The sequence below is a fragment of the Doryrhamphus excisus genome, chromosome 10, assembly GCF_030265055.1.
Source record: "Doryrhamphus excisus isolate RoL2022-K1 chromosome 10, RoL_Dexc_1.0, whole genome shotgun sequence".
Classification (NCBI taxonomy): domain Eukaryota; kingdom Metazoa; phylum Chordata; class Actinopteri; order Syngnathiformes; family Syngnathidae; genus Doryrhamphus; species Doryrhamphus excisus.
The window spans coordinates 10,780,486-10,806,231 of NC_080475.1; the positions used below are offsets into that span (position 1 = coordinate 10,780,486).

The window sequence follows — 25,746 nt, forward strand, 5'->3', positions numbered from 1 at the left end:
AATGCAACGTTTATTTTAGTAAACATATTACTGGGCATGTTTTCAATGCAATTTTTCTGGATTCAGCACTTTAAAATGGCGGCCAAACCCGCCCAGGGAATAATACGAAAGTTAATAATGAGTCCTCTCTCACATTGTACAATCTCCTTGGTTTGAACGCTGAAAACAGCATTCTTGCCATACGCATGCGCGAAGAGGCGCATTTAAGCCGGCACACATCTCGTCATTACACCGGCTCCAGCTGCAATATTATTGTTTTTTTTTTTTACAATTTGTAAAATGATTACTGATTATTATACAAAACCGCTAGGAATGGATATCAGGCTCAAAACAAACAAAAAAAGATCAACGACCCTCGTGAGGATAAGCTGAATAGAAAATAAATGCATAACGCGGAACGTTAACTCCCCAACAACTGTTCCTACCCGGACACTTGGCTGCACACTTTAAAAATGGCAGCCAACATAGAGCAAATCTTTCAAGATTTTATTTTAAATAAAATCAGAGAAATCGAAGACCAGAATGTCGACACAACGTATGTCCCGGTTTTATTTTTGCATGCATGCTAGCTACCGGACTGAATGTGATGTGTTTCAATACAATGTTAAAATTGGTCGTTAAGCGATATTTACGTTAGTTTATCGCACCCATTCGTAATAACATGGGAATTGCTTGTCGGTAAGCAGTGGCTGATATATAGCTAACGGCATTGTTGCATGGCAGAATGAGGGATCGTAGAGCATGAAACTTTCTGTGGTGTACATGACGCTGATGATGGTTTTAATTCTGCATTTGCATGGTCATGAATAACTGGTTTGTGGTTTACAATGTCATACAGCGTGATGTTTTTATTGCTACTATGGCTAAGCTATACTATACTATACATGAATGAGTACGATGCATAAAATGCAGTGAAATTAACACTACTCTGACAACGTCAATCAAAATAAAGCCAAATTATCAGTGATTATTCAGATGTGTTTAATGTGTCTATTGAATCCCATGATATTTATCTATACATTCACTTTTATAGCAGTGCTGCAAATGCCGATTCATGCAGTGACGCGGCTTCTGGAGACAACGGAGACAGAAAAAGCGATGGCAGGAGCTCACATAAGAAACATAAGAAGCACAAAAAGCATAAAAGTAAGAAGAAGAAAAAGAAACGAGAGAAGGAGGAAAAAGAGAGCCATTCGGAATCCGGGGAAGAATTGGACACGCAAACAAAATCTCCATGCAGGTAAAACTGACTAACCGATTATTGTAAAGTTGCTCAAAATAACCCCTTAATGATTAATATGTGATGGTACGTTTGTTGTGCTGACTCAGGAGGTTCTGTTTCAAATTGTCCAGTGACTTTAAATTACTGAAATAGTAGGTAGAACTCGAACACAAACCGATCTAATGCTAATCTAATTGTAACGCTGTTTTCATTCATTTATCACAGAAAAGGAGCCTCAACAGTGAATGAGCAGCAAAGTAAGTGTTTTCCGTCTTAATATGAAATATGGAAGAACCTACAAAGAAAAATGTACTTTTTGGAATTTTGTCCATCAGCCACAATTCTTGTGAGACATGTATGTATTTCTGTTTTTGTGCGTTGTAAAGATATACAAACAGATAAAGATTTATCTAAGAATGCATGTAACAATTTACACATAATGTCATGTGCATATTAAAGCGGTCCTGTTATGCTTTTTTCCATTTTTCTGACCTATAAATGTTGTTGGAATGTTATATTTTCATGTTAAACAATGACACACAAGAAAGAAGCTTAGGAAGCAAAAATACTGAAAGTATAAAATGTTACCATGAATGTACCTGTTACTACATTTTAACAACTTGTATATTATATTATATTAAAGCATACAAATTTATTGTAGGTGTTTTAATAGCGGTCTTTGTTGGTGGCATAGGTGTATCCCATCACGTGCAGCCATTAGCTGTCTCTTTTAGCCGTTTTTATTTATTTAGAAGGCACAAAAAAGAGAAAGATGTTTGTTCATGTCTCACAAAAGGATTGTGAATGAGTTCAATTCTCTTTTAACAAGCTGTTGTCATGTTTTTCGAGGCGACGATAGCAGCTCCAGAAGTCAGAAGCACAAAACAGGAAAAAGGAAGAAGAAGAAGAAGAGGCACAAAGATGAGAGACGAGAATTTGACCGAAAGCAAAGAGAGATGAGAAGGCAACGAGAGGAGCTACCTGATATCATCCCAAAAGACGTAAGAAGAACATCTTATACAATATACTTCATGCTCAAATTCCTGATCTCCTGTCTGTGTTGTATCTCTCCAGGATGGTTCCAGCAACTTAAAAGCGAAGGAGAGAAGGAGGAGTAGGAGGAGCTACTCACGTTCACATTCCAACTGTTCACATTCCAGTGGAGAGAAGTGGACCTCACGACTCGGCAAGCGAGAATCCAGATCTCGTTCGAGATCCACTTCACGTAATCACAGCACCCGGTCCAGGTCTAGAGCAAGACACAGGTTCTATAAAATAATACAGTTTCGATATATGCAGTATATACAAATCAATTTAAATAATCTTATCCATCCTTTCTTGCTTATTCTCTTGTTTGTGTGGGAATTCAGTAGATCCTTAGAAAACAAACGGGATTTGGACCGGTCCACAGAGTCCAAACAAAATATCTCAAAAGGTATCCAGCTTCTGTCTCAAAGTCCGACAGGAGGAGCCACAGTAGAACTACAGAAGCCAGACCAGAGTCTCAAGTCAGCAGCGACGACAAATCGGAATGGTACGTTGTTTTGTCCACTATACGTAAATAACTTTTTCTTGGTTGTCATAGTAGCGTTACCCTCTGAAGCTACTTCTTGTAGATGTTTTATTGTGATTTAATGCTACAATTGCAGATGATCCTGCATCCTGGTCCCTGCCGAGCCCATGTGTTGACTCGAAACATATCCATGAGTCCATCGTCCCACAACTAAAAGCATCAGAACACATGAGAAAATCCCCTGCAAAGACGAGGCATAGCTCCTCCAAGACTCAGCCGAGGAGTAAAGAAAGGAAATTGTCGACGAGGCAGCAAAGATCCAGGTCACCTCATAGAACCCACAGGACGAGGTCCAGATCCAGGAGCTCCTCAAGGAGGAAAAGATCCCGGTCAAGGTAGAGTGTGCTGGATTATTTCTTAATGTTGCTGTCTTTTAGTTTGCTACTGAGGAAAAGACATTGGGAGTGACCAGGATGGATAGGATCAGGAAAGAGTACATCAGAGGGACATTACATGTTAGAGAAAAAGTCAGAGAGGCCAGACTGAGATGGTTGGGATGTCCAGAGGAGAGATAGTGAATATTTTGGTAGGAGGCGAAAAAGGAGGTTTATGGATGTAGTGAAGGAGGACATGAGGGGAGTTGGTGTGAGGGGGACAGATGCAGAAGACAGGGTTGGGTGGAGGAGGTTGATTTGCAGTTTGTGTACGACTCTGTTAGCATGTTTTTATAAAATTTACTGCAAAAGCTAACCTCAGTTCATGTACATTTACCTTACATTTTACCTTACAATGTTATTAATACACGATATGAGACCAGCTGTGTACTTCATGTATTTGTATCACAAAACATCCTTTTTTAGCAACCTATTAGCTTGCTAATGAAACCATAACCGCAAATCAGCTTTGACATTATCAGTGATTGACTTTATAGTTTTTTGCTAACTAACACAATTACACCACAAGTACAGTATCAGTTTTTCTTTTTATTCATGTGGTCTATTCAGGTCCAGAGTCCGGAAGTCCCGGAGGTCACGTTCTGCATCGCGGGGATGGCAGGCCACTTACAGCCAGAGGGACCGCTGGAAACGAGAGCCAAGCCACTCGCCTGTGCTTATTTTACGCAAAAAAAGATCCCCGACGCGGCAACGACGCACACATGCCAGCAGCCCTCAACGAATCAGTGAACTAGGTCGGATATTATTTTTACCATTTTGTTACCAAATCCGGCCTTATTCACTATATCGCTGTGGTAGATAATGAATAAAGGTACTAAAGTACTACTTGGTGGGAATGTACCTTTTTTGTCCCCTCAGGAAAAGAACAGCTATTGGAAATTGCCAAGGCCAATGCGGCCGCCATGTGTGCCAAAGCAGGTATGTCCATCCCCGCCAGCCTGAGGACCTCAATTCTACCGTTGGCATTGCCAAACATGGCCATGAACGCCGCTATGGCCAGTATGACAGCAGGTATGAATATTAATGGCATCAAACGTGCTCACGCAACATTTAACTCTATACATTATTTACTTTACAGCCACTATGACGGCCGCCTTGTCCAACATTGGCACCCTGTCCTCGCTGCTGCCCACCATTTCCAACAAAGCTGCTGGTGCGAACCTCGCTCAGCCCATGAACGCTGCTTTTGAGGAAGTGAAAAAGAAAGTAGTGAAGCAGGCGAATAGCATCAGCATTAAGGAGTTCACTGATGTAAGGCCGTCTTGCAGCGTTGTATTTCTATATGTATTGTATTCTATAAGGCGCACTTAATAGTCTTTACTGTCCTTTTTAATGCTGTGCTCCTTATGTGTGTTCCAAAGTCTGTAAAAATGTTGTTGTTCTACTTGGGTAAAACTATTTTTGCAGCGACCCCCCCCCCCCCCCCCCCCCAACCGTTTTCTGAGTAGTAGTAGTAGTAGTCAAAACACAATTTTACTGTATTTTCTGCGTCAATTTTGCCATCAAACATACCGGGTTCCCTCTTATCATTGTCGGAGTCTGTTATCGTTAGATAGTCCTAACGGTAGCACCACCGTCATAGCGGCAATTTCGCCCTCAAACATTCCGGGTTCCCTTACATCATTGTCGGAGTCTGTTGTCGTTAGGTAGTCCTACCGGTAGCGTCACCGTCATTGCAGGAATTTCGGCCTCAAACATATCGGGTTCCTTCTCATCATTGTCGGAGTCCTACCTGTTGTTAGGTAGTCCTACTGGCACCATCATCGCGGCAATTTCGCTATCAAACATACCGGGTTCCCTCTCATCATTGTCGGAGTCTGTCATTGTTAGGTAGTCCTACCGGTAGCACGACCATCATCGCGGCAATTTTGCCATTAAACATGTCGGGTTCCCTCCAACCATTGTCGGAGTCTGTTGTTGTTAGTTAGTCCTACCGGCAGCGTCACCGTCATAGCGGGAATTTCGCCCTCAAACATACCGGGTTCCCTCTCATCATTGTCGGAGTCTGTTATCATTAGATAGTTCTACTGGTAGCGCCACCGTCATCGCGACAATTTCGCCATCAAACATGCCGGGTTCCCTCCAACCATTGTCGGAGTCAGTTGTCGTTGATAGTCCTACCGGTAGTGCCACTGTCATAGCGGTAATTTTGCCATCAAACATACTGGGTTCCCTCTCATCATTGTCGGAGTCTGTTGTTGTTAGGTAGTCCTACTGGCACCATCATCGCGGCAATTTCGCTATCAAACATACCGGGTTCCCTCTCATCATTGTCGGAGTCTGTCATTGTTAGGTAGTCCTACCGGTAGCACGACCGTCATCGCGGCAATTTTGCCATTAAACATGTCGGGTTCCCTCCAACCATTGTCGGAGTCTGTTGTTGTTAGTTAGTCCTACCGGCAGCGTCACCGTCTTCGCGGCAATTTTGCCATCAAATATGTTGGGTTCCCTCCAACCATTGTCGGAGTCTGTCGTCGTTAGATACTTCTACCGGTAGCGTCACCATCATAGCAGTAATTTCGCCCTCAAACATACCGGGTTCCCTCTCATCATTGTCGGAGTCTGTCGTTGTTAGGTAGTCCTACTGGTAGCACCACCATCATCAGTAGTAGTAGTAGTAGTAGTCAAAACACAATTTCACTGTATTTTCTGTGTCAATTTTGCTATCAAACATTCCGGGTTCCCTCTCATCATTGTCAGAGTCTGTTGTCGTTAGGTAGTCCTACCGGCAGTGTCACCGTCATAGCGGAATTTTCGCCCTCAAACATACCGGGTTCCCTCTCATCATTGTCGGAGTCTGTTGTCGTTAGGTAGTTCTACCGGTAGCGCCACCGTCATCGCGGCAATTTCACCATCAAACATGACGGGTTCCCTCCAACCATTGTCAGAGTCTGTTGCCGTTGGGTAGTCCTACCGGTGGCGCCACCGTCATCAGTAGTAGTAGTAGTAATAATAGTAGTAGTCAAAACACAATTTCACTGTATTTTCTTTGTCAATTTCGCTATCAAACATTCCGGGTTCCCTCTCATCATTGTCGGAGTCTGTTTGTCATTAGGTAGTCCTACCGGTATTGCCACCGTCATCACCGTTGGTGATGTTGCCAGATATTGTTTTCTAAGCTAGGACAGCATCATTAAATATTATTTCATGTTTATTCTACAACTGTATTGCTTTACACTGTGGAGAATTTTTGAAAATTGTCATCTGTACGTCGTATTTGTGATTGTAGAAGTGCAAGATGATCGTGGACAGCAAAGGCGAGCTGCCGGTAGCAATACCACACGTGTCATTGGAGGAGGATGATGAGAAACCATGTGGGGGATTGCTTCTACGTGAACATAAAGCCATCAGCTTCAATATTAATGTAACATATTCCTTCATATACATCCATGTATTTTGGGCAATTTACTGTCTTAATGTAATCCAGTACATTGTACAGTGAACGCCATTTGAACGTACAATCTTCCTGTTGTTGAACCAGAGTACAACTGTACGACCAGCAGCCACAGGCATGGCTAAAGAGTTCCCCGTGTCTTCAGGATCTCAACACCGTAAAAAGGTCTCAGTGAAAGATTCACAGTGTTTTTTTTTTTGTTATTGTGTTGTGATTTGAGTGTTTTGATACAGTGTGTGCTTTCCAGGAGAGCAGGACACTAAACGCCTACGGAGATTGGGTCCCAGTGGACAAAACGTACGAGGAGGCGCAGACCGCCGGTCTCATGGTTGCACCGAGCTCGCTATCAGGAACCAGTGAAACTCTGAAAGCCGCCGCGTTGCTGGGACCTGCTGAGTCCTTGACAGTAGATGGCGACAGCGTTTTTCCTGACCCACCACCTCAGGTTCGATTGCCCTGAGAAGGTTTTTTTTTTAATTTTTATATTAATAAATTTAGAATGAGTGACATGTTTCCTAAACACTTTTCATCTTTGTAGCCTGTGGACATTTCTCAGGCTGTGAGTGAGAGGATCAAAGCTCAGAGGCGCTTGGCCGAGAACCCCCATGATGTCAGCGCCATCTGCATGCTTAGCCGGGCCCAAGAGCAGGTAGATGTTTAATATTATTTTATTATTATTATTATTATTATTGTTGTTGTTGTTATTGCTATTGCTAATGTTATGATTATTATGATTATGATGATGATGATTATTATTCATTCATTTTCTACCGCTTTTCCTCACGAGGGTTATTATTATTATTATTATTAATTCATTCATTCATTTTCTACCACTTTTCCTCACGAGGGTTATTATTATTATTAATAGTCATTCATTCATTTTCTACCACTTTTCCTCACAAGGGTTATTATTATTATTATTCATTCATTCATTCATTTTCTACCGCTTTTCTTCATGAGGGTTATTATTATTATTATTCATTCATTCATTTTCTACCGCTTTTCCTCACGAGGGTTATTATTATCATTATTATTATTATTATTATTCATTTTCTACCACTTTTCCTCATGAGGGTTATTATTATTATTATTATTATTCATTCATTCATTTTCTACCGCTTTTCCTCATGAGGGTTATTATTATTATTATTAATTCATTCATTTTCTACCACTTTTCCTCATGAGGGTTATTTTTATTTTTATTTTTATTTTTATTTTTATTTTTATTTTTATTTTTATTTTTATTTTTATTTTTATTTTTATTTTTATTTTTATTTTTATTTTTATTTTTATTTTTATTTTTATTTTTATTTTTATTTTTATTTTTATTTTTATTTTTATTTTTATTTTTATTTTTATTTTTATTTTTATTTTTATTTTTATTTTTATTTTTATTTTTATTTTTATTTTTATTTTTATTTTTATTTTTATTTTTATTTTTATTTTTATTTTTATTTTTATTTTTATTTTTATTTTTATTTTTATTTTTATTTTTATTTTTATTTTTATTTTTATTTTTATTTTTATTTTTATTCATCATCAAAGATACAATAGCACACTATTGTTTCCAGTCACTTTTGCTAGTAGTTTAGATAAAAAGATCCATAGGCAGATTTCTACCATTTTTTCTGTTTTTACTATAGACTTGATTACACATATTTGTGTTTGGCATCAATAAGGCCAGAGAGCAACATTTCAGCTTTTATTACCAAGTATTTTTATGATATACAACAGAGAAGGAGCGATAAAAACAAACACACACAAGACTTTATATCAGCATACACGATAACAGTAGTCTTCCGCTGGAGTCCTTTGGCGCTCTCTGGTGGACAGTGGCAGCATTGCAGTGCCCTGGCATATCCAATAGAATATTTTACTGGGACGAAATACATTATGGGATGAAGTTTTTTTTCTTAAACTAATATTGGCTTGTCTTTTACTTGGTTCTTACGTAACCTTTGAGTCAGGTAGTTAATTTGCATCTGCAATGTGAATGAATTGTATTGACGATGCCCAAACGATAGATACACCTTGCATTGTCTTATCTTAAGTCATCCTAAGTTTTCCTTTCGTAGGTGGATTTGTGGGCCCAGTCCAACACAGTTCCTGGTCTATTCACGGGCTCCACCGGAGCCCAGGTCCTTTCTACGGAGGAGCTGTCCAATAGCGGACCACAGGCTTGGCTGAAGAAGGTAATGACCACGCAGTCCAGTACTGTTCTATATATAGAACCCATCTTCTTATTAGCAAATGCTAATTGTAGTAATTTGTAGTTAATGACGTTACCTCGCAGTAAGAATTCTGCGGCTTCTCTCAATAATACATTTAGTAGTTTTGTGTTTGAATATACTATATACTTATTAAAAACTGTATTTGGGGTGGTAGAGCGGTCGTTTCCCAATCGGCAAGGTTGCGGGTTTGATCCTCCATCCTCCCTTGATCATGTTGAAATATCCTTGGGCAAGATACTGAACCCCCAGTTGGTCCTGATGCTGCATCATCAGTAGGTGTCAAAGCGGTGGAAAAGCGCTGTACTGGGATCAGGGATGACTGGAAATCACGGAATCCACAACTCTCTTACCTGGGTGACTTGCTGTGGCCTGTGGGCGGGCTTAGCAATTTTGGTTTTGGGGCCTAAGGGGCCCTCTTAATACTGTATGTAGGAAAGGCAGCCTCAATATAAAACCATGTACTCATTTATTACAAGGCAAACAGAATGAGAGAATAAAGTTTCTGTTCTAGGACCAGTTCCTCAAGGCTGCACCAGTGTCAGGCGGCGTAGGCGAGTTTCTAATGAGAAAGATGGGCTGGAGGACAGGGGAAGGCCTGGGGAGGAACCGTGAAGGCACCGTGGAGCCCATCATCATCGACTTTAAGGTGGACCGCAAAGGTTCGGAGGCCCCGCAGTACTTGGTTTCACGGACTTGAAATGAACCGTGATAAAATACTGATCTTGTTTGATCTAGGTCTGGTTGCTGAAGGGGAGAAGCCACAAAAACCAACGGGGGGACTGGTGGTAACCAAGGACCTCATGGGTAAATGATAAAAGTATTATTGCTAATAAGATGACTGAATTGAAGTGAACTGTGTGTGTATAACTGTGTGTATAAATAAGTATACTAGTATTTGGAGATCTGGACTGGACCACCTCCTTTATTTCTTCTCATCCAGGCAAGCACCCGGTGTCGGCTCTCATCGAGCTGTGCACCAAGAAAAGGATGATGCAACCAGACTTTGTCATGGTTCATCACAGCGGACCGGACCATCGCAAGAATTTCCTCTTCAAGGTATGCTTTGATCGGATCTCACCTACTTTTGTGGAGACATGGGTGCAACCACTATAAAAGCGATCTCCACCACACCCAGCAAGGTCATCAAAATGTCTGATCCACTCGTCATACTGGCATCATACTGGCATCATCATCATCATCATTTACAGCAGGATATTGAACTGCTGCTTTCTACAGTATTAGAAGTATTAGAAGTATTTTCATTGCATGTATGTACCGTATTTTCCGCATTTAAAAGTCTTTACTGTCTTTTTAATGCTGTGCGCCTTATGTGTGTTCCAAAGTCTGGAAAAATGTTGTTCTACTTGGGTAAAAATTTTTTTTTGCAGTGCTCCCCCCCCAACCGTGTTCTTAGTAGTAGTAGTAGTAGTAGGAGTAGTAGTCAAAACACAATTTTACTGTATTTTCTGCGTCAATTTTGCCATCATCAAACATGCCGGGTTCCCTCCAACCATTGTCGGAGTCTGTTGTCATTAGATAGTCCTACTGGCAGTGTCACCGTCATCATGGCAATTTCACCATCAAACATGCCGGGTTCCCTCTCATCATTGTCGGAGTGAGTTGTCCTTAGGTAGTTCTACTGGTAGCACCACCGTCATCGCATCAATTTCGCCCTCAAACATACCGGGTTCCCCTTCATCATTGTCGGAGTCTGTTGTTCTTGGGTAGTCCTACCGGTAGCACCACCGTCATGACGGCAATTTCGGCATCAAACATGCCGGGTTCCCTCCAACCATTGTCGGAGTCTGTTGTCGTTAGTTAGTCCGACCGGTAGCGCCACCGTCATCGCGGCAATTTCGCTATCAAACATACCGGGTTCCCTCTCATCATTGTCGGAGTCAGTTGTCCTTAGGTAGTTCTACTGGTAGCGCCACCGTCATCGCAGCAATTTCGCCCTCAAACATACCGGGTTCCCTCCAACAATTGTCGGAGTCTGTCGTCGTTAGGTAGTCCTACCGGTAGCACCACCGTCATCAGTAGTAGTAGTAGTAGTAGTAGTAGTAATAAAAACACAATTTTACTGTATTTTCTGCGTCAATTTCGCTATCAAACATACCGGGTTCCCTCTCATCATTGTCGGAGTCAGTTGTTCTTAGGTATTCCTACCAGTAGCGCCACCGTCAATGCGTCAATACTGCCCTCAAACATGCCGGGTTCCCTCCAACCATTGTTGGAGTCTGTTCTTGTTAGGTAGTCCTACTGGCACAGTCATAGTGGCAATTTTGCTATCAAACATGCCGGGTTCCCTTTCATCATTGTCAGAGTCTCTTGTTGTTAGGTAGTTTGTGGTCGCCGGGGGCAACATCTCCTTGAACTCCCTGTCTTTTGTTTACCCTCCTAGAATGCTAGCAAGCTCTTAATTCACTTCACTTAACTTAGCTTTTCACAGGACGGATATTAGCGGTGTTGTTGGTGAAGATACATGCTGTGCGTATTACGTGTAGCTCTCTGATTGGTTTATCCATGCCAGCGTCGTGTTACGTTCCTGTGTCAGGAGGAAATGGTCTACACTGGTCTATAGTGTTGACCATTTTTACACATTTTTGGAACTCATACTCAACATAAAGAGCATTTTTTTTAGAAAATTAAAAGCTTTTAGTGCAGGAAAAACTTGTAATTATGGGATGTATAAAAACGTAAGGGGTTAGTATGTCGTTTTTTTCAGTTTTTTCAACTTGCTGCTAATGCACTTTTCTGGTGAAAAAACAGGGGAAACCTCACACACACTCAACAGGGGCCCCAGGAGCACCCCAAAATGGCATAAAATGCCAAAAATTTAGGCCGTCAATTTTTGAAAAAAACGTAAGGGGTTAGTATGTCGTTTTTTTTCAGTTTTTTCAACTTGCTGCTAATGCACTTTTCTGGTTAAAAAAACACAAAAAACCTCACACACACTCAACAGGGGCCCCAGGAGCACCCAAAAATGGCATAAAATGCAAAAAATTTAGGGCGTCAATTTTTGAAAAAAAACGTAAGGGGTTAGTATGTCGTTTTTTTCAGTTTTTTCAACTTGCTGCTAATGCACTTTTCTGGTTAAAAAACACAAAAAACCTCACACACACTCAACAGGGGCCCCAGGAGCACCCAAAAATGGCATAAAATGCAAAAAATTTAGGGCGTCAATTTTTGAAAAAAAACGTAAGGGGTTAGTATGTCGTTTTTTTCAGTTTTTTCAACTTGCTTCTAATGCACTTTTCTGGTGAAAAAAAACAGGGGAAACCTCACACACACTCAACAGGGGCCCCAGGAGCATCCAAAAATGGCATAAAATGCCAAAATTTTAGGGCGTCAATTTTTGACAAAAAACGTAAGTATGTCGTTTTTTTCAGTTTTTTCAACTTGCTGCTAATGCACTTTTCTGGTGAAAAAAAACAGGGGAAACCTCACACACACTCAACAGGGGCCCCAGGAGCACCCAAAAATGGCATAAAATGCAAAAAATTTAGGGCGTCAATTTTTGAAAAAAAACGTAAGGGGTTAGTATGTCGTTTTTTTCAGTTTTTTCAACTTGCTTCTAATGCACTTTTCTGGTGAAAAAAACACAAGAAACCTCACACACACTCAACAGGGGCCCCAGGAGCACCCAAAAATGGCATAGAATGCAAAAAATTTTAGGGCGTCAATTTTTGAAAAAAAACGTAAGGGGTTAGTATGTCGTTTTTTTCAGTTTTTTCAACTTGCTTCTAATGCACTTTTCTGGTGAAAAAAAACAGGGGAAACCTCACACACACTCAACAGGGGCCCCAGGAGCACCCAAAATGGCATAAAATGCCAAAATTTTAGGGCGTCAATTTTTGAAAAAAAACGTAAGGGGTTAGTATGTCGTTTTTTTCAGTTTTTTCAACTTGCTGCTAATGCACTTTTCTGGTTAAAAAAACACAAAAAACCTCACACACACTCAACAGGGGCCCCAGGAGCACCCCAAAATGGCATAAAATGCAAAAAATTTAGGCCGTCAATTTTTGAAAAAAAACGTAAGGGGTTAGTATGTCGTTTTTTTCAGTTTTTTTCAACTTGCTGCTAATGCACTTTTCTGGTGAAAAAAACAGCAGGAAAAACTTGTAATTATGGGATGTATTCCATTGTAACTTGTGTTGTGTCCTCACCAGGTGACAGTGAATGGCGTGGACTACCAGCCTCAGACGGCCAGTCCAAACAAGAAGCATGCCAAGGCGATGGCGGCGACTGTGGCACTGCAGGCTCTTGGCGAGGTATCGAGTCCAATTAGACACTCCAGTACTAGTTTTTCTTGCTTTGCCTAAGAAGTCTACCTTATTTATTTGTTCCAAACGGTCAGACTAAAACGTAAATGTAAATTCTTTGCGTATGTATCATGTAAATACACGTAATTATCTTTCACTTGTATAGCGCTTTTGCATATCAAAGCGCTTTGACGCTGTTAGCATATTTACCTAGTGATGACGCAGCATCAGGACCAACTTGGGGGTTGGGTATCTTGACCAAAAATGCATGATTACAGCAGGACAGAGGCTTGAACCCACAACCTTTAGGTTGGGAAACGACCACTGGCCCCCGCCTCTGTGAAATATAAGTTAACGTAGGAAAGACACGGACAAGGGCCTATAAGTAACATACATGTGACGTGATGTCAGTCATGTTATGGGACTTCATCTAAAACTGTTTTTGTTTCGTTGACTAGGTTCCTGTTGATGGACCAGGACTTTACACAGGCCCCGTCTTCACCGCCGCTTCCACTGGGCCCCTGTTCTCCACGTAGACGCACGACTGTTGCGTTGACCTACTTTTTATATCCTGTCCCATCGTTTCTAATTTATTTCTCTGGACGCACACTAATACGAAGAAATACTGTGTTACTTGTGGAGTATTTTAAATTGAGAATTGTAAAATATTTCCAGTAATGGTATAGTTGTAGTACAATACACAGATTGCTACTGTTAAAGATGTTTTTCATATACTGTGTACTAAAATAAAGATTATATTTATTTCACATATATAGTGAAAAAAGCCCACTTCTTGTCTTTAAGAACGTATAATGTTGATGTTTGGTCCCCTGAGTTAATGTGCTCGGTCGGTAAGGGCTAGCATTTCTTAGCTTCTATTTTTTAGCCATGTGTCATCCACAAATCTGGATCAGTGATTTTGGGGGGGCGTTCTCTTTTAAAAGGGGACCTATTATGCTCATTTTTCGAACCTTTGTATTGAGTTGTGGACTCCTATAGAGCAGCTACACACAATAACCAGCACAGCTTTCTAGATCTTCCAGAATTTGCACCCATTCCTGCTGTATTTCTTGGATTTCGTGCTTCCCCGCAGGAACAGTCTGTTTTAATTTATTTCACCCAGGTCCCCACTCCGCTTTTAACCCCCACAGACTGTGTATGAACTCAGTTGCAAATGTGAAAATTGTAAATAGTTGATGGTGATAAAATATATTTGTAAATAAATGTTATTTTCATGTAAGAAAATTTGTACACATGTATGTATGTATTGTCATTATATATGTAGGGTTAGATGGATGTATGGTTGGATGGATGTATTATGTATGCATTATCATTATGTATGGTAATACATGTATGTAGCATGTATGTATGTTTACAACTTGCTTCTAATGCACTTTTCTGGTGAAAAAAACACAAAAAACCTCACACACACTCAACAGGGGCCCCAGGAGCACCCAAAAATGGCATAAAATGCAAAAAATTTAGGGCGTCAATTTTTGAAAAAAAACGTAAGGGGTTAGTATGTCGTTTTTTTCGTTTTTTTCAACTTGCTTCTAATGCACTTTTCTGGTGAAAAAAACAGGGGAAACCTCACACACACTCAACAGGGGCCCCAGGAGCACCCAAAAATGGCATAAAATGCAAAAAATTTAGGGCGTCAATTTTTGAAAAAAAACGTAAGGGGTTAGTATGTCGTTTTTTTTTTCAGTTTTTTCAACTTGCTGCTAATGCACTTTTCTGGTGAAAAAAACACAAGAAACCTCACACACACTCAACAGGGGCCCCAGGAGCACCCAAAAGTGGCATGAAATGCAAAAAATTTAGGGCGTCAATTTTTGAAAAAAAACGTAAGGGGTTAGTATGTCGTTTTTTTCAGTTTTTTCAACTTGCTTCTAATGCACTTTTCTGGTGAAAAAAACAAGGGAAACCTCACACACACTCAACAGGGGCCCCAGGAGCACCCAAAAATGGCATAAAATGCAAAAAATTTAGGGTGTCAATTTTTGAAAAAAAACGTAAGGGGTTAGTATGTCGTTTTTTTTCAGTTTTTTCAACTTGCTGCTAATGCACTTTTCTGGTGAAAAAAACAGGGGAAACCTCACACACACTCAACAGGGGCCCCAGGAGCATCCAAAAATGGCATAAAATGCAAAAAATTTAGGGCGTCAATTTTTGAAAAAAAAACGTAAGGGGTTAGTATGTCGTTTTTTTCAGTTTTTTCAACTTGCTGCTAATGCACTTTTCTGGTGAAAAAAACACAAAAAACCTCACACACACTCAACAGGGGCCCCAGGAGCACCCAAAAATGGCATAAAATGCAAAAAACTTAGGGCGTCAATTTTTGAAAAAAAACGTAAGGGGTTAGTATGTCGTTTTTTTCAGTTTTTTCAACTTGCTTCTAATGCACTTTTCTGGTGAAAAAAAACAGGGGAAACCTCACACACACTCAACAGGGGCCCCAGGAGCACCCAAAAATGGCATAAAATGCAAAAAACTTAGGGCGTCAATTTTTGAAAAAAAACGTAAGGGGTTAGTATGTCGTTTTTTTCAGTTTTTTCAACTTGCTGCTAATGCACTTTTCTGGTGAAAAAAACACAAAAAACCTCACACACACTAAACAGGGGCCCCAGGAGCACCCAAAAATGGCATAAAATGCAAAAAACTTAGGGCGTCAATTTTTGAAAAAAAACGTAAGGGGTTAGTATGTCGTTTTTTTCGTTTTTTTCAACTTGCTTCTAATGCACTTTTCTGGTGAAAAAAACAGGGGAAACCTCACACACACTCAACAGGGGCCCCAGGAGCACCCAAAAATGGCATAAAATGCAAAAAATTTAGGGCGTCAATTTTTGAAAAAAAACGTAAGGGGTTAGTATGTCGTTTTTTTTTTCAGTTTTTTCAACTTGCTGCTAATGCACTTTTCTGGTGAAAAAAACACAAGAAACCTCACACACACTCAACAGGGGCCCCAGGAGCACCCAAAAGTGGCATGAAATGCAAAAAATTTAGGGCGTCAATTTTTGAAAAAAAACGTAAGGGGTTAGTATGTCGTTTTTTTCAGTTTTTTCAACTTGCTTCTAATGCACTTTTCTGGTGAAAAAAACAAGGGAAACCTCACACACACTCAACAGGGGCCCCAGGAGCACCCAAAAATGGCATAAAATGCAAAAAATTTAGGGTGTCAATTTTTGAAAAAAAACGTAAGGGGTTAGTATGTCGTTTTTTTTCAGTTTTTTCAACTTGCTGCTAATGCACTTTTCTGGTGAAAAAAACAGGGGAAACCTCACACACACTCAACAGGGGCCCCAGGAGCATCCAAAAATGGCATAAAATGCAAAAAATTTAGGGCGTCAATTTTTGAAAAAAAAACGTAAGGGGTTAGTATGTCGTTTTTTTCAGTTTTTTCAACTTGCTGCTAATGCACTTTTCTGGTGAAAAAAACACAAAAAACCTCACACACACTCAACAGGGGCCCCAGGAGCACCCAAAAATGGCATAAAATGCAAAAAACTTAGGGCGTCAATTTTTGAAAAAAAACGTAAGGGGTTAGTATGTCGTTTTTTTCAGTTTTTTCAACTTGCTTCTAATGCACTTTTCTGGTGAAAAAAAACAGGGGAAACCTCACACACACTCAACAGGGGCCCCAGGAGCACCCAAAAATGGCATAAAATGCAAAAAACTTAGGGCGTCAATTTTTGAAAAAAAACGTAAGGGGTTAGTATGTCGTTTTTTTCAGTTTTTTCAACTTGCTGCTAATGCACTTTTCTGGTGAAAAAAACACAAAAAACCTCACACACACTAAACAGGGGCCCCAGGAGCACCCAAAAATGGCATAAAATGCAAAAAACTTAGGGCGTCAATTTTTGAAAAAAAACGTAAGGGGTTAGTATGTCGTTTTTTTCAGTTTTTTCAACTTGCTTCTAATGCACTTTTCTAGTGAAAAAAACAGGGGAAACCTCACACACACTCAACAGGGGCCCCAGGAGCACCCAAAAATGGCATAAAATGCAAAAAATTTAGGGTGTCAATTTTTGAAAAAAACGTAAGGGGTTAGTATGTCGTTTTTTTTCAGTTTTTTCAACTTGCTGCTAATGCACTTTTCTGGTGAAAAAAACAGGGGAAACCTCACACACACTCAACAGGGGCCCCAGGAGCATCCAAAAATGGCATAAAATGCAAAAAATTTAGGGCGTCAATTTTTGAAAAAAAACGTAAGGGGTTAGTATGTCGTTTTTTTCAGTTTTTTCAACTTGCTGCTAATGCACTTTTCTGGTGAAAAAAACACAAAAAACCTCACACACACTCAACAGGGGCCCCAGGAGCAGCCAAAAATGGCATAAAATGCAAAAAACTTAGGGCGTCAATTTTTGAAAAAAAACGTAAGGGGTTAGTATGTCGTTTTTTTTCAGTTTTTTCAACTTGCTGCTAATGCACTTTTCTGGTGAAAAAAACAGGGGAAACCTCACACACACTCAACAGGGGCCCCAGGAGCATCCAAAAATGGCATAAAATGCAAAAAATTTAGGGCGTCAATTTTTGAAAAAAAACGTAAGGGGTTAGTATGTCGTTTTTTTCAGTTTTTTCAACTTGCTGCTAATGCACTTTTCTGGTGAAAAAAACACAAAAAACCTCACACACACTCAACAGGGGCCCCAGGAGCACCCAAAAATGGCATAAAATGCAAAAAACTTAGGGCGTCAATTTTTGAAAAAAAACGTAAGGGGTTAGTATGTCGTTTTTTTCAGTTTTTTCAACTTGCTTCTAATGCACTTTTCTGGTGAAAAAAAAACAGGGGAAACCTCACACACACTCAACAGGGGCCCCAGGAGCACCCAAAAATGGCATAAAATGCAAAAAATTTAGGGCGTCAATTTTTGAAAAAAAACGTAAGGGGTTAGTATGTCGTTTTTTTCAGTTTTTTCAACTTGCTGCTAATGCACTTTTCTGGTGAAAATAACACAAAAAACCTCACACACACTCAACAGGGGCCCCAGGAGCACCCAAAAATGGCATAAAATGCAAAAAATTTAGGGCGTCAATTTTTGAAAAAAAACGTAAGGGGTTAGTATGTCGTTTTTTTCAGTTTTTTCAACTTGCTTCTAATGCACTTTTCTGGTGAAAAAAACAGGGGAAACCTCACACACACTCAACAGGGGCCCCAGGAGCACCCAAAAATGGCATAAAATGCAAAAAATTTAGGGCGTCAATTTTTGAAAAAAAACGTAAGGGGTTAGTATGTCGTTTTTTTTTCAGTTTTTTCAACTTGCTGCTAATGCACTTTTCTGGTGAAAAAAACACAAAAAACCTCACACACACTCAACAGGGGCCCCAGGAGCACCCAAAAATGGCATAAAATGCAAAAAACTTAGGGCCTCAATTTTTGAAAAAAAACGTAAGGGGTTAGTATGTCGTTTTTTTCAGTTTTTTCAACTTGCTGCTAATGCACTTTTCTGGTGAAAAAAACACAAAAAACCTCACACACACTCAACAGGGGCCCCAGGAGCACCCAAAAATGGCATAAAATGCAAAAAACTTAGGGCGTCAATTTTTGAAAAAAAACGTAAGGGGTTAGTATGTCGTTTTTTTCAGTTTTTTCAACTTGCTTCTAATGCACTTTTCTGGTGAAAAAAAACAGGGGAAACCTCACACACACTCAACAGGGGCCCCAGGAGCACCCAAAAATGGCATAAAATGCAAAAAATTTAGGGCGTCAATTTTTGAAAAAAAACGTAAGGGGTTAGTATGTCGTTTTTTTCAGTTTTTTCAACTTGCTGCTAATGCACTTTTCTGGTGAAAAGAACACAAAAAACCTCACACACACTCAACAGGGGCCCCAGGAGCACCCAAAAATGGCATAAAATGCAAAAAACTTAGGGCGTCAATTTTTGAAAAAAAACGTAAGGGGTTAGTATGTCGTTTTTTTCAGTTTTTTCAACTTGCTTCTAATGCACTTTTCTGGTGAAAAAAAACAGGGGAAACCTCACACACACTCAACAGGGGCCCCAGGAGCACCCAAAAATGGCATAAAATGCAAAAAATTTAGGGTGTCAATTTTTGAAAAAAAACGTAAGGGGTTAGTATGTCGTTTTTTTTCAGTTTTTTCAACTTGCTTCTAATGCACTTTTCTGGTGAAAAAAAACAGGGGAAACCTCACACACACTCAACAGGGGACCCAGGAGCATCCAAAAATGGCATAAAATGCAAAAAATTTAGGGCGTCAATTTTTGAAAAAAAACGTAAGGGGTTAGTATGTCGTTTTTTTCAGTTTTTTCAACTTGCTGCTAATGCACTTTTCTGGTGAAAAAAACACAAAAAACCTCACACACACTCAACAGGGGCCCCAGGAGCAGCCAAAAATGGCATAAAATGCAAAAAACTTAGGGCGTCAATTTTTGAAAAAAAACGTAAGGGGTTAGTATGTCGTTTTTTTTCAGTTTTTTCAACTTGCTTCTAATGCACTTTTCTGGTGAAAAAAACAGGGGAAACCTCACACACACTCAACAGGGGCCCCAGGAGCATCCAAAAATGGCATAAAATGCAAAAAATTTAGGGCGTCAATTTTTGAAAAAAAAACGTAAGGGGTTAGTATGTCGTTTTTTTCAGTTTTTTCAACTTGCTGCTAATGCACTTTTCTGGTGAAAAAAACACAAAAAACCTCACACACACTCAACAGGGGCCCCAGGAGCACCCAAAAATGGCATAAAATGCAAAAAACTTAGGGCGTCAATTTTTGAAAAAAAACGTAAGGGGTTAGTACGTCGTTTTTTTCAGTTTTTTCAACTTGCTTCTAATGCACTTTTCTGGTGAAAAAAAACAGGGGAAACCTCACACACACTCAACAGGGGCCCCAGGAGCACCCAAAAATGGCATAAAATGCAAAAAATTTAGGGCGTCAATTTTTGAAAAAAAACGTAAGGGGTTAGTATGTCGTTTTTTTCAGTTTTTTCAACTTGCTGCTAATGCACTTTTCTGGTGAAAAAAACACAAAAAACCTCACACACACTCAACAGGGGCCCCAGGAGCACCCAAAAATGGCATAAAATGCAAAAAACTTAGGGCGTCAATTTTTGAAAAAAAACGTAAGGGGTTAGTATGTCGTTTTTTTCAGTTTTTTCAACTTGCTTCTAATGCACTTTTCTGGTGAAAAAAAACAGGGGAAACCTCACACACACTCAACAGGGGCCCCAGGAGCACCCAAAAATGGCATAAAATGCAAAAACTTTAGGGTGTCAATTTTTGAAAAAAAACGTAAGGGGTTAGTATGTCGTTTTTTTTCAGTTTTTTCAACTTGCTGCTAATGCACTTTTCTGGTGAAAAAAACAGGGGAAACCTCACACACACTCAACAGGGGCCCCAGGAGCATCCAAAAATGGCATAAAATGCAAAAAATTTAGGGCGTCAATTTTTGAAAAAAAACGTAAGGGGTTAGTATGTCGTTTTTTTCAGTTTTTTCAACTTGCTGCTAATGCACTTTTCTGGTGAAAAAAACACAAAAAACCTCACACACACTCAACAGGGGCCCCAGGAGCACCCAAAAATGGCATAAAATGCAAAAAACTTAGGGCGTCAATTTTTGAAAAAAAACGTAAGGGGTTAGTATGTCGTTTTTTTCAGTTTTTTCAACTTGCTTCTAATGCACTTTTCTGGTGAAAAAAAACAGGGGAAACCTCACACACACTCAACAGGGGCCCCAGGAGCACCCAAAAATGGCATAAAATGCAAAAAATTTAGGGCGTCAATTTTTGAAAAAAAACGTAAGGGGTTAGTATGTCGTTTTTTTCAGTTTTTTCAACTTGCTGCTAATGCACTTTTCTGATGAAAAAAACACAAAAAACCTCACACACACTCAACAGGGGCCCCAGGAGCACCCAAAAATGGCATAAAATGCAAAAAACTTAGGGCGTCAATTTTTGAAAAAAAACGTAAGGGGTTAGTATGTCGTTTTTTTTCAGTTTTTTCAACTTGCTTCTAATGCACTTTTCTGGTGAAAAAAAACAGGGGAAACCTCACACACACTCAACAGGGGCCCCAGGAGCACCCAAAAATGGCATAAAATGCAAAAAATTTAGGGCGTCAATTTTTGAAAAAAAACGTAAGGGGTTAGTATGTCGTTTTTTTCAGTTTTTTCAACTTGCTGCTAATGCACTTTTCTGGTGAAAAAAACACAAAAAACCTCACACACACTCAACAGGGGCCCCAGGAGCACCCAAAAATGGCATAAAATGCAAAAAATTTAGGGCGTCAATTTTTGAAAAAAAACGTAAGGGGTTAGTATGTCGTTTTTTTTCAGTTTTTTCAACTTGCTGCTAATGCACTTTTCTGGTGAAAAAAACACAAAAAACCTCACACACACTCAACAGGGGCCCCAGGAGCACCCAAAAATGGCATAAAATGCAAAAAATTTAGGGCGTCAATTTTTGAAAAAAAACGTAAGGGGTTAGTATGTCGTTTTTTTTTCAGTTTTTTCAACTTGCTGCTAATGCACTTTTCTGGTGAAAAAAACACAAAAAACCTCACACACACTCAACAGGGGCCCCAGGAGCACCCAAAAATGGCATAAAATGCAAAAAACTTAGGGCGTCAATTTTTGAAAAAAAACGTAAGGGGTTAGTATGTCGTTTTTTTCAGTTTTTTCAACTTGCTGCTAATGCACTTTTCTGGTGAAAAAAACACAAAAAACCTCACACACACTCAACAGGGGCCCCAGGAGCACCCAAAAATGGCATAAAATGCAAAAAACCTAGGGCGTCAATTTTTGAAAAAAAACGTAAGGGGTTAGTATGTCGTTTTTTTAAGTTTTTTCAACTTGCTTCTAATGCACTTTTCTGGTGAAAAAAAACAGGGGAAACCTCACACACACTCAACAGGGGCCCCAGGAGCACCCAAAAATGGCATAAAATGCAAAAAATTTAGGGCGTCAATTTTTGAAAAAAAACGTAAGGGGTTAGTATGTCGTTTTTTTCAGTTTTTTCAACTTGCTGCTAATGCACTTTTCTGGTGAAAATAACACAAAAAACCTCACACACACTCAACAGGGGCCCCAGGAGCACCCAAAAATGGCATAAAATGCAAAAAATTTAGCGCGTCAATTTTTGAAAAAAAACGTAAGGGGTTAGTATGTCGTTTTTTTCAGTTTTTTCAACTTGCTTCTAATGCACTTTTCTGGTGAAAAAAACAGGGGAAACCTCACACACACTCTACAGGGGCCCCAGGAGCACCCAAAAATGGCATAAAATGCAAAAAACTTAGGGCGTCAATTTTTGAAAAAAAACGTAAGGGGTTAGTATGTCGTTTTTTTCAGTTTTTTCAACTTGCTTCTAATGCACTTTTCTAGTGAAAAAAAACAGGGGAAACCTCACACACACTCAACAGGGGCCCCAGGAGCACCCAAAAATGGCATAAAATGCAAAAAATTTAGGGCGTCAATTTTTGAAAAAAAACGTAAGGGGTTAGTATGTCGTTTTTTTCAGTTTTTTCAACTTGCTGCTAATGCACTTTTCTGGTGAAAAAAAACACAAAAAACCTCACACACACTCAACAGGGGCCCCAGGAGCACCCAAAAATGGCATAAAATGCAAAAAACTTAGGGCGTCAATTTTTGAAAAAAAACGTAAGGGGTTAGTATGTCGTTTTTTTTCAGTTTTTTCAACTTGCTGCTAATGCACTTTTCTGGTGAAAAAAACAGGGGAAACCTCACACACACTCAACAGGGGCCCCAGGAGCATCCAAAAATGGCATAAAATGCAAAAAATTTAGGGCGTCAATTTTTGAAAAAAAACGTAAGGGGTTAGTATGTGTTTTTTTTCAGTTTTTTCAACTTGCTGCTAATGCACTTTTCTGGTGAAAAAAACACAAAAAACCTCACACACACTCAACAGGGGCCCCAGGAGCACCCAAAAATGGCATAAAATGCAAAAAACTTAGGGCGTCAATTTTTGAAAAAAAACGTAAGGGGTTAGTATGTCGTTTTTTTCAGTTTTTTCAACTTGCTTCTAATGCACTTTTCTGGTGAAAAAAAACAGGGGAAACCTCACACACACTAAACAGGGGCCCCAGGAGCACCCAAAAATGGCATAAAATGCAAAAAATTTAGCGCGTCAATTTTTGAAAAAAAACGTAAGGGGTTAGTATGTCGTTTTTTTTCAGTTTTTTCAACTTGCTGCTAATGCACTTTTCTGGTGAAAATAACACAAAAAACCTCACACACACTCAACAGGGGCCCCAGGAGCACCCAAAAATGGCATAAAATGCAAAAAATTTAGGGCGTCAATTTTTGAAAAAAAACGTAAGGGGTTAGTATGTCGTTTTTTTTCAGTTTTTTCAACTTGCTGCTAATGCACTTTTCTGGTGAAAATAACACAAAAAACCTCACACACACTCAACAGGGGCCCCAGGAGCACCCAAAAATGGCATAAAATGCAAAAAATTTAGGGCGTCAATTTTTGAAAAAAAACGTAAGGGGTTAGTATGTCGTTTTTTTTCAGTTTTTTCAACTTGCTGCTAATGCACTTTTCTGGTGAAAAAAACACAAAAAACCTCACACACACTCAACAGGGGCCCCAGGAGCACCCAGAAATGGCATAAAATGCAAAAAACTTAGGGCGTCAATTTTTGAAAAAAAACGTAAGGGGTTAGTATGTCGTTTTTTTCAGTTTTTTCAACTTGCTGCTAATGCACTTTTCTGGTGAAAAAACAGGGGAAACCTCACACACACTCAACAGGGGCCCCAGGAGCACCCAAAAATGGCATAAAATGCAAAAAATTTAGGGCGTCAATTTCTGAAAAAAAACGTAAGGGGTTAGTATGTCGTTTTTTTCATCTTTTTCACCAGTCTTGATTGGAATGAATACACTGACACCCTTGTACGAGCTGTATCATCATGAAGAATGAATTCATGATGAGCATTTTCTCGAAACACCAAAATGGATAATGACAAAATGTACTCGTTTCATCCTCATGTTCGGCTATTCCCTAATGATAACCACGGGTGTACCCTGGGTGACTAAGATGATGCAAGGCTGCTTGATCTAGAATTTTGGATGGAATTAACCGCAAAGCCTCAACACTGAAACTCAGACAGAAAACAAAACTTGTCCCACATGAGAGTGCAGTGGATGCATTCAAGGCCAGGTTGTGTGTTTGGACTACTAATCGGAAATCAGGGACACTAATGCATTTCCTTAACCTGGAAAAAATATTTCCCCTGTTTTTTTTTTTTAGCAGAAAAGTGCATGAGAAGCAAGTTGAAAAAAACTGAAAAAAACGACATACTAACCCCTTACGTTTTTAGTCAAAAATTGACGCCCTAAAATGTTGGCATTTTATGCCATTTTTGGGTGCTCCTGGGGCCCCTGTTGAGTGTGTGTGAGGTTTCCCCTGTTTTTTTCACCAGAAAAGTGCATTAGAAGCGAGTTAAAAAAAAACTGAAAAAAACGACATACTAACCCCTTACGTTTTTTGTCAAAAATTGACGCCATAAAATTTTGGTATTTTATGCCATTTTTGGGTGCTCCTGGGGCCCCTGTTGAGTGTGTTTGAGGTTTTTTGTGTTTTTTTTAACCAGAAAAGTGCATTAGAAGCAAGTTGAAAAAAACTGAAAAAAACGACATACTAACCCCTTACGTTTTTTGTCAAAAATTGATGTGCTAAAATTTTGGCATTTTATGCCATTTTTGGGTGCTCCTGCGGCCCCTGTTGAGTATGTGTGAGGTTTCCCATGTTTTTGAGCAGAAAAGTGCATTAGAAGCAAGTTGAAAAAAACTGAAAAAACGACATACTAACCCCTTACGTTTTTTTTCAAAAATTGACGCCCTAAATTTTTGCCATTTTATGCCATTTTTGGGTGCTCCTGGGGCCCCTGCTGAGTGTGTGTGAGGTTTTTTGTGTTTTTTTTTAACCAGAAAAGTGCATTAGAAGCAAGTTGAAAAAAACTGAAAAAAACGACATACTAACCCCTTACGTTTTTTGTCAAAAATTGACGCCCTAAAATTTTTGCATTTTATGCCATTTTTGGATGCTTCTGGGGCCCCTGATGAGTGTGTGTGAGGTTTTTTGTGTTTTTTTTTAACCAGAAAAGTGCATTAGAAGCAAGTTGAAAAAAACTGAAAAAAAAGACATACTAACCCCTTACGTTTTTTGTCAAAAATTGACACCCTAAAATTTTTGCATTTTATGCCATTTTTGGATGCTTCTGGGGCCCCTGATGAGTGTGTGTGAGGTGCCCCCTGTCTTTTGAGCAGAAAAGTGCATTAGAAGCAAGTTGTAAACATACATACATGCATACATGCATAATACATACATACGCACATACATACATACATGCTACATACATGTATTACCATACATAATGACAATACATACATAATACATCCATCCAACCATACATCCATCTAACCCTACATATATAATGACAATACATACATACATGTGTACAAATGTATGTATGTATCCAAATGTATGTCTATGTAAGTATACAAATGTATGTATGTATCCAAATGTATGTCTATGTAAGTATCCAAATGTATGTCTATGTAAGTATCCAAATGTATGTCTATGTAAGTATCCAAATGTATGTCTATGTAAGTATCCAAATACAGCCTTTCTCTTTCTGTGAAAAGGTGAAGATGGCATATGACGTCACACGTCTTTCCCAGTCCTCCGGAGCGCGCGTGT

General features: G+C 39.5%; 1 protein-coding gene across 3 annotated transcripts; it reads left to right on the forward strand.

Annotated features, from left to right (window-relative positions):
• The first annotated feature begins 127 nt into the window (after positions 1-127).
• On the forward strand, positions 128-14,442 carry LOC131137654 (protein SON). Of its 3 annotated transcripts, none has more exons than XM_058085846.1 (20): positions 128-535; positions 1,037-1,240; positions 1,448-1,479; positions 2,072-2,223; positions 2,297-2,487; positions 2,593-2,756; positions 2,872-3,130; positions 3,740-3,924; positions 4,049-4,201; positions 4,269-4,441; positions 6,420-6,554; positions 6,672-6,749; positions 6,832-7,029; positions 7,123-7,233; positions 8,660-8,776; positions 9,327-9,474; positions 9,551-9,619; positions 9,756-9,871; positions 12,985-13,086; positions 13,536-14,442. In XM_058085846.1, the coding sequence occupies exons 1-20, from the start codon at positions 453-455 to the stop codon at positions 13,611-13,613; spliced, it is 2,748 nt and encodes a 915-aa protein (XP_057941829.1). In that variant the 5' UTR covers positions 128-452; the 3' UTR covers positions 13,614-14,442. The 3 variants fall into 3 exon arrangements, with proteins under 3 accessions (XP_057941829.1, XP_057941828.1, XP_057941827.1); XM_058085845.1 differs by having other exon boundaries at positions 136-535; positions 1,034-1,240; positions 2,596-2,756; XM_058085844.1 differs by having other exon boundaries at positions 146-535; positions 1,034-1,240.
• The last annotated feature ends 11,304 nt before the right edge of the window (positions 14,443-25,746 follow it).

Bases quoted from the DNA above. Each gene is read 5' to 3' on its own strand.
- LOC131137654 (XM_058085844.1), top strand. From the start codon at position 453: ATGGCAGCCAACATAGAGCAAATCTTTCAAGATTTTATTTTAAATAAA. The intron at 4,202-4,268 runs GTATGAATATTA...TTTACTTTACAG, and splicing joins TATGGCCAGTATGACAGCAG to CCACTATGACGGCCGCCTTG. The intron at 6,555-6,671 runs GTAACATATTCC...TTGTTGAACCAG, and splicing joins CCATCAGCTTCAATATTAAT to AGTACAACTGTACGACCAGC.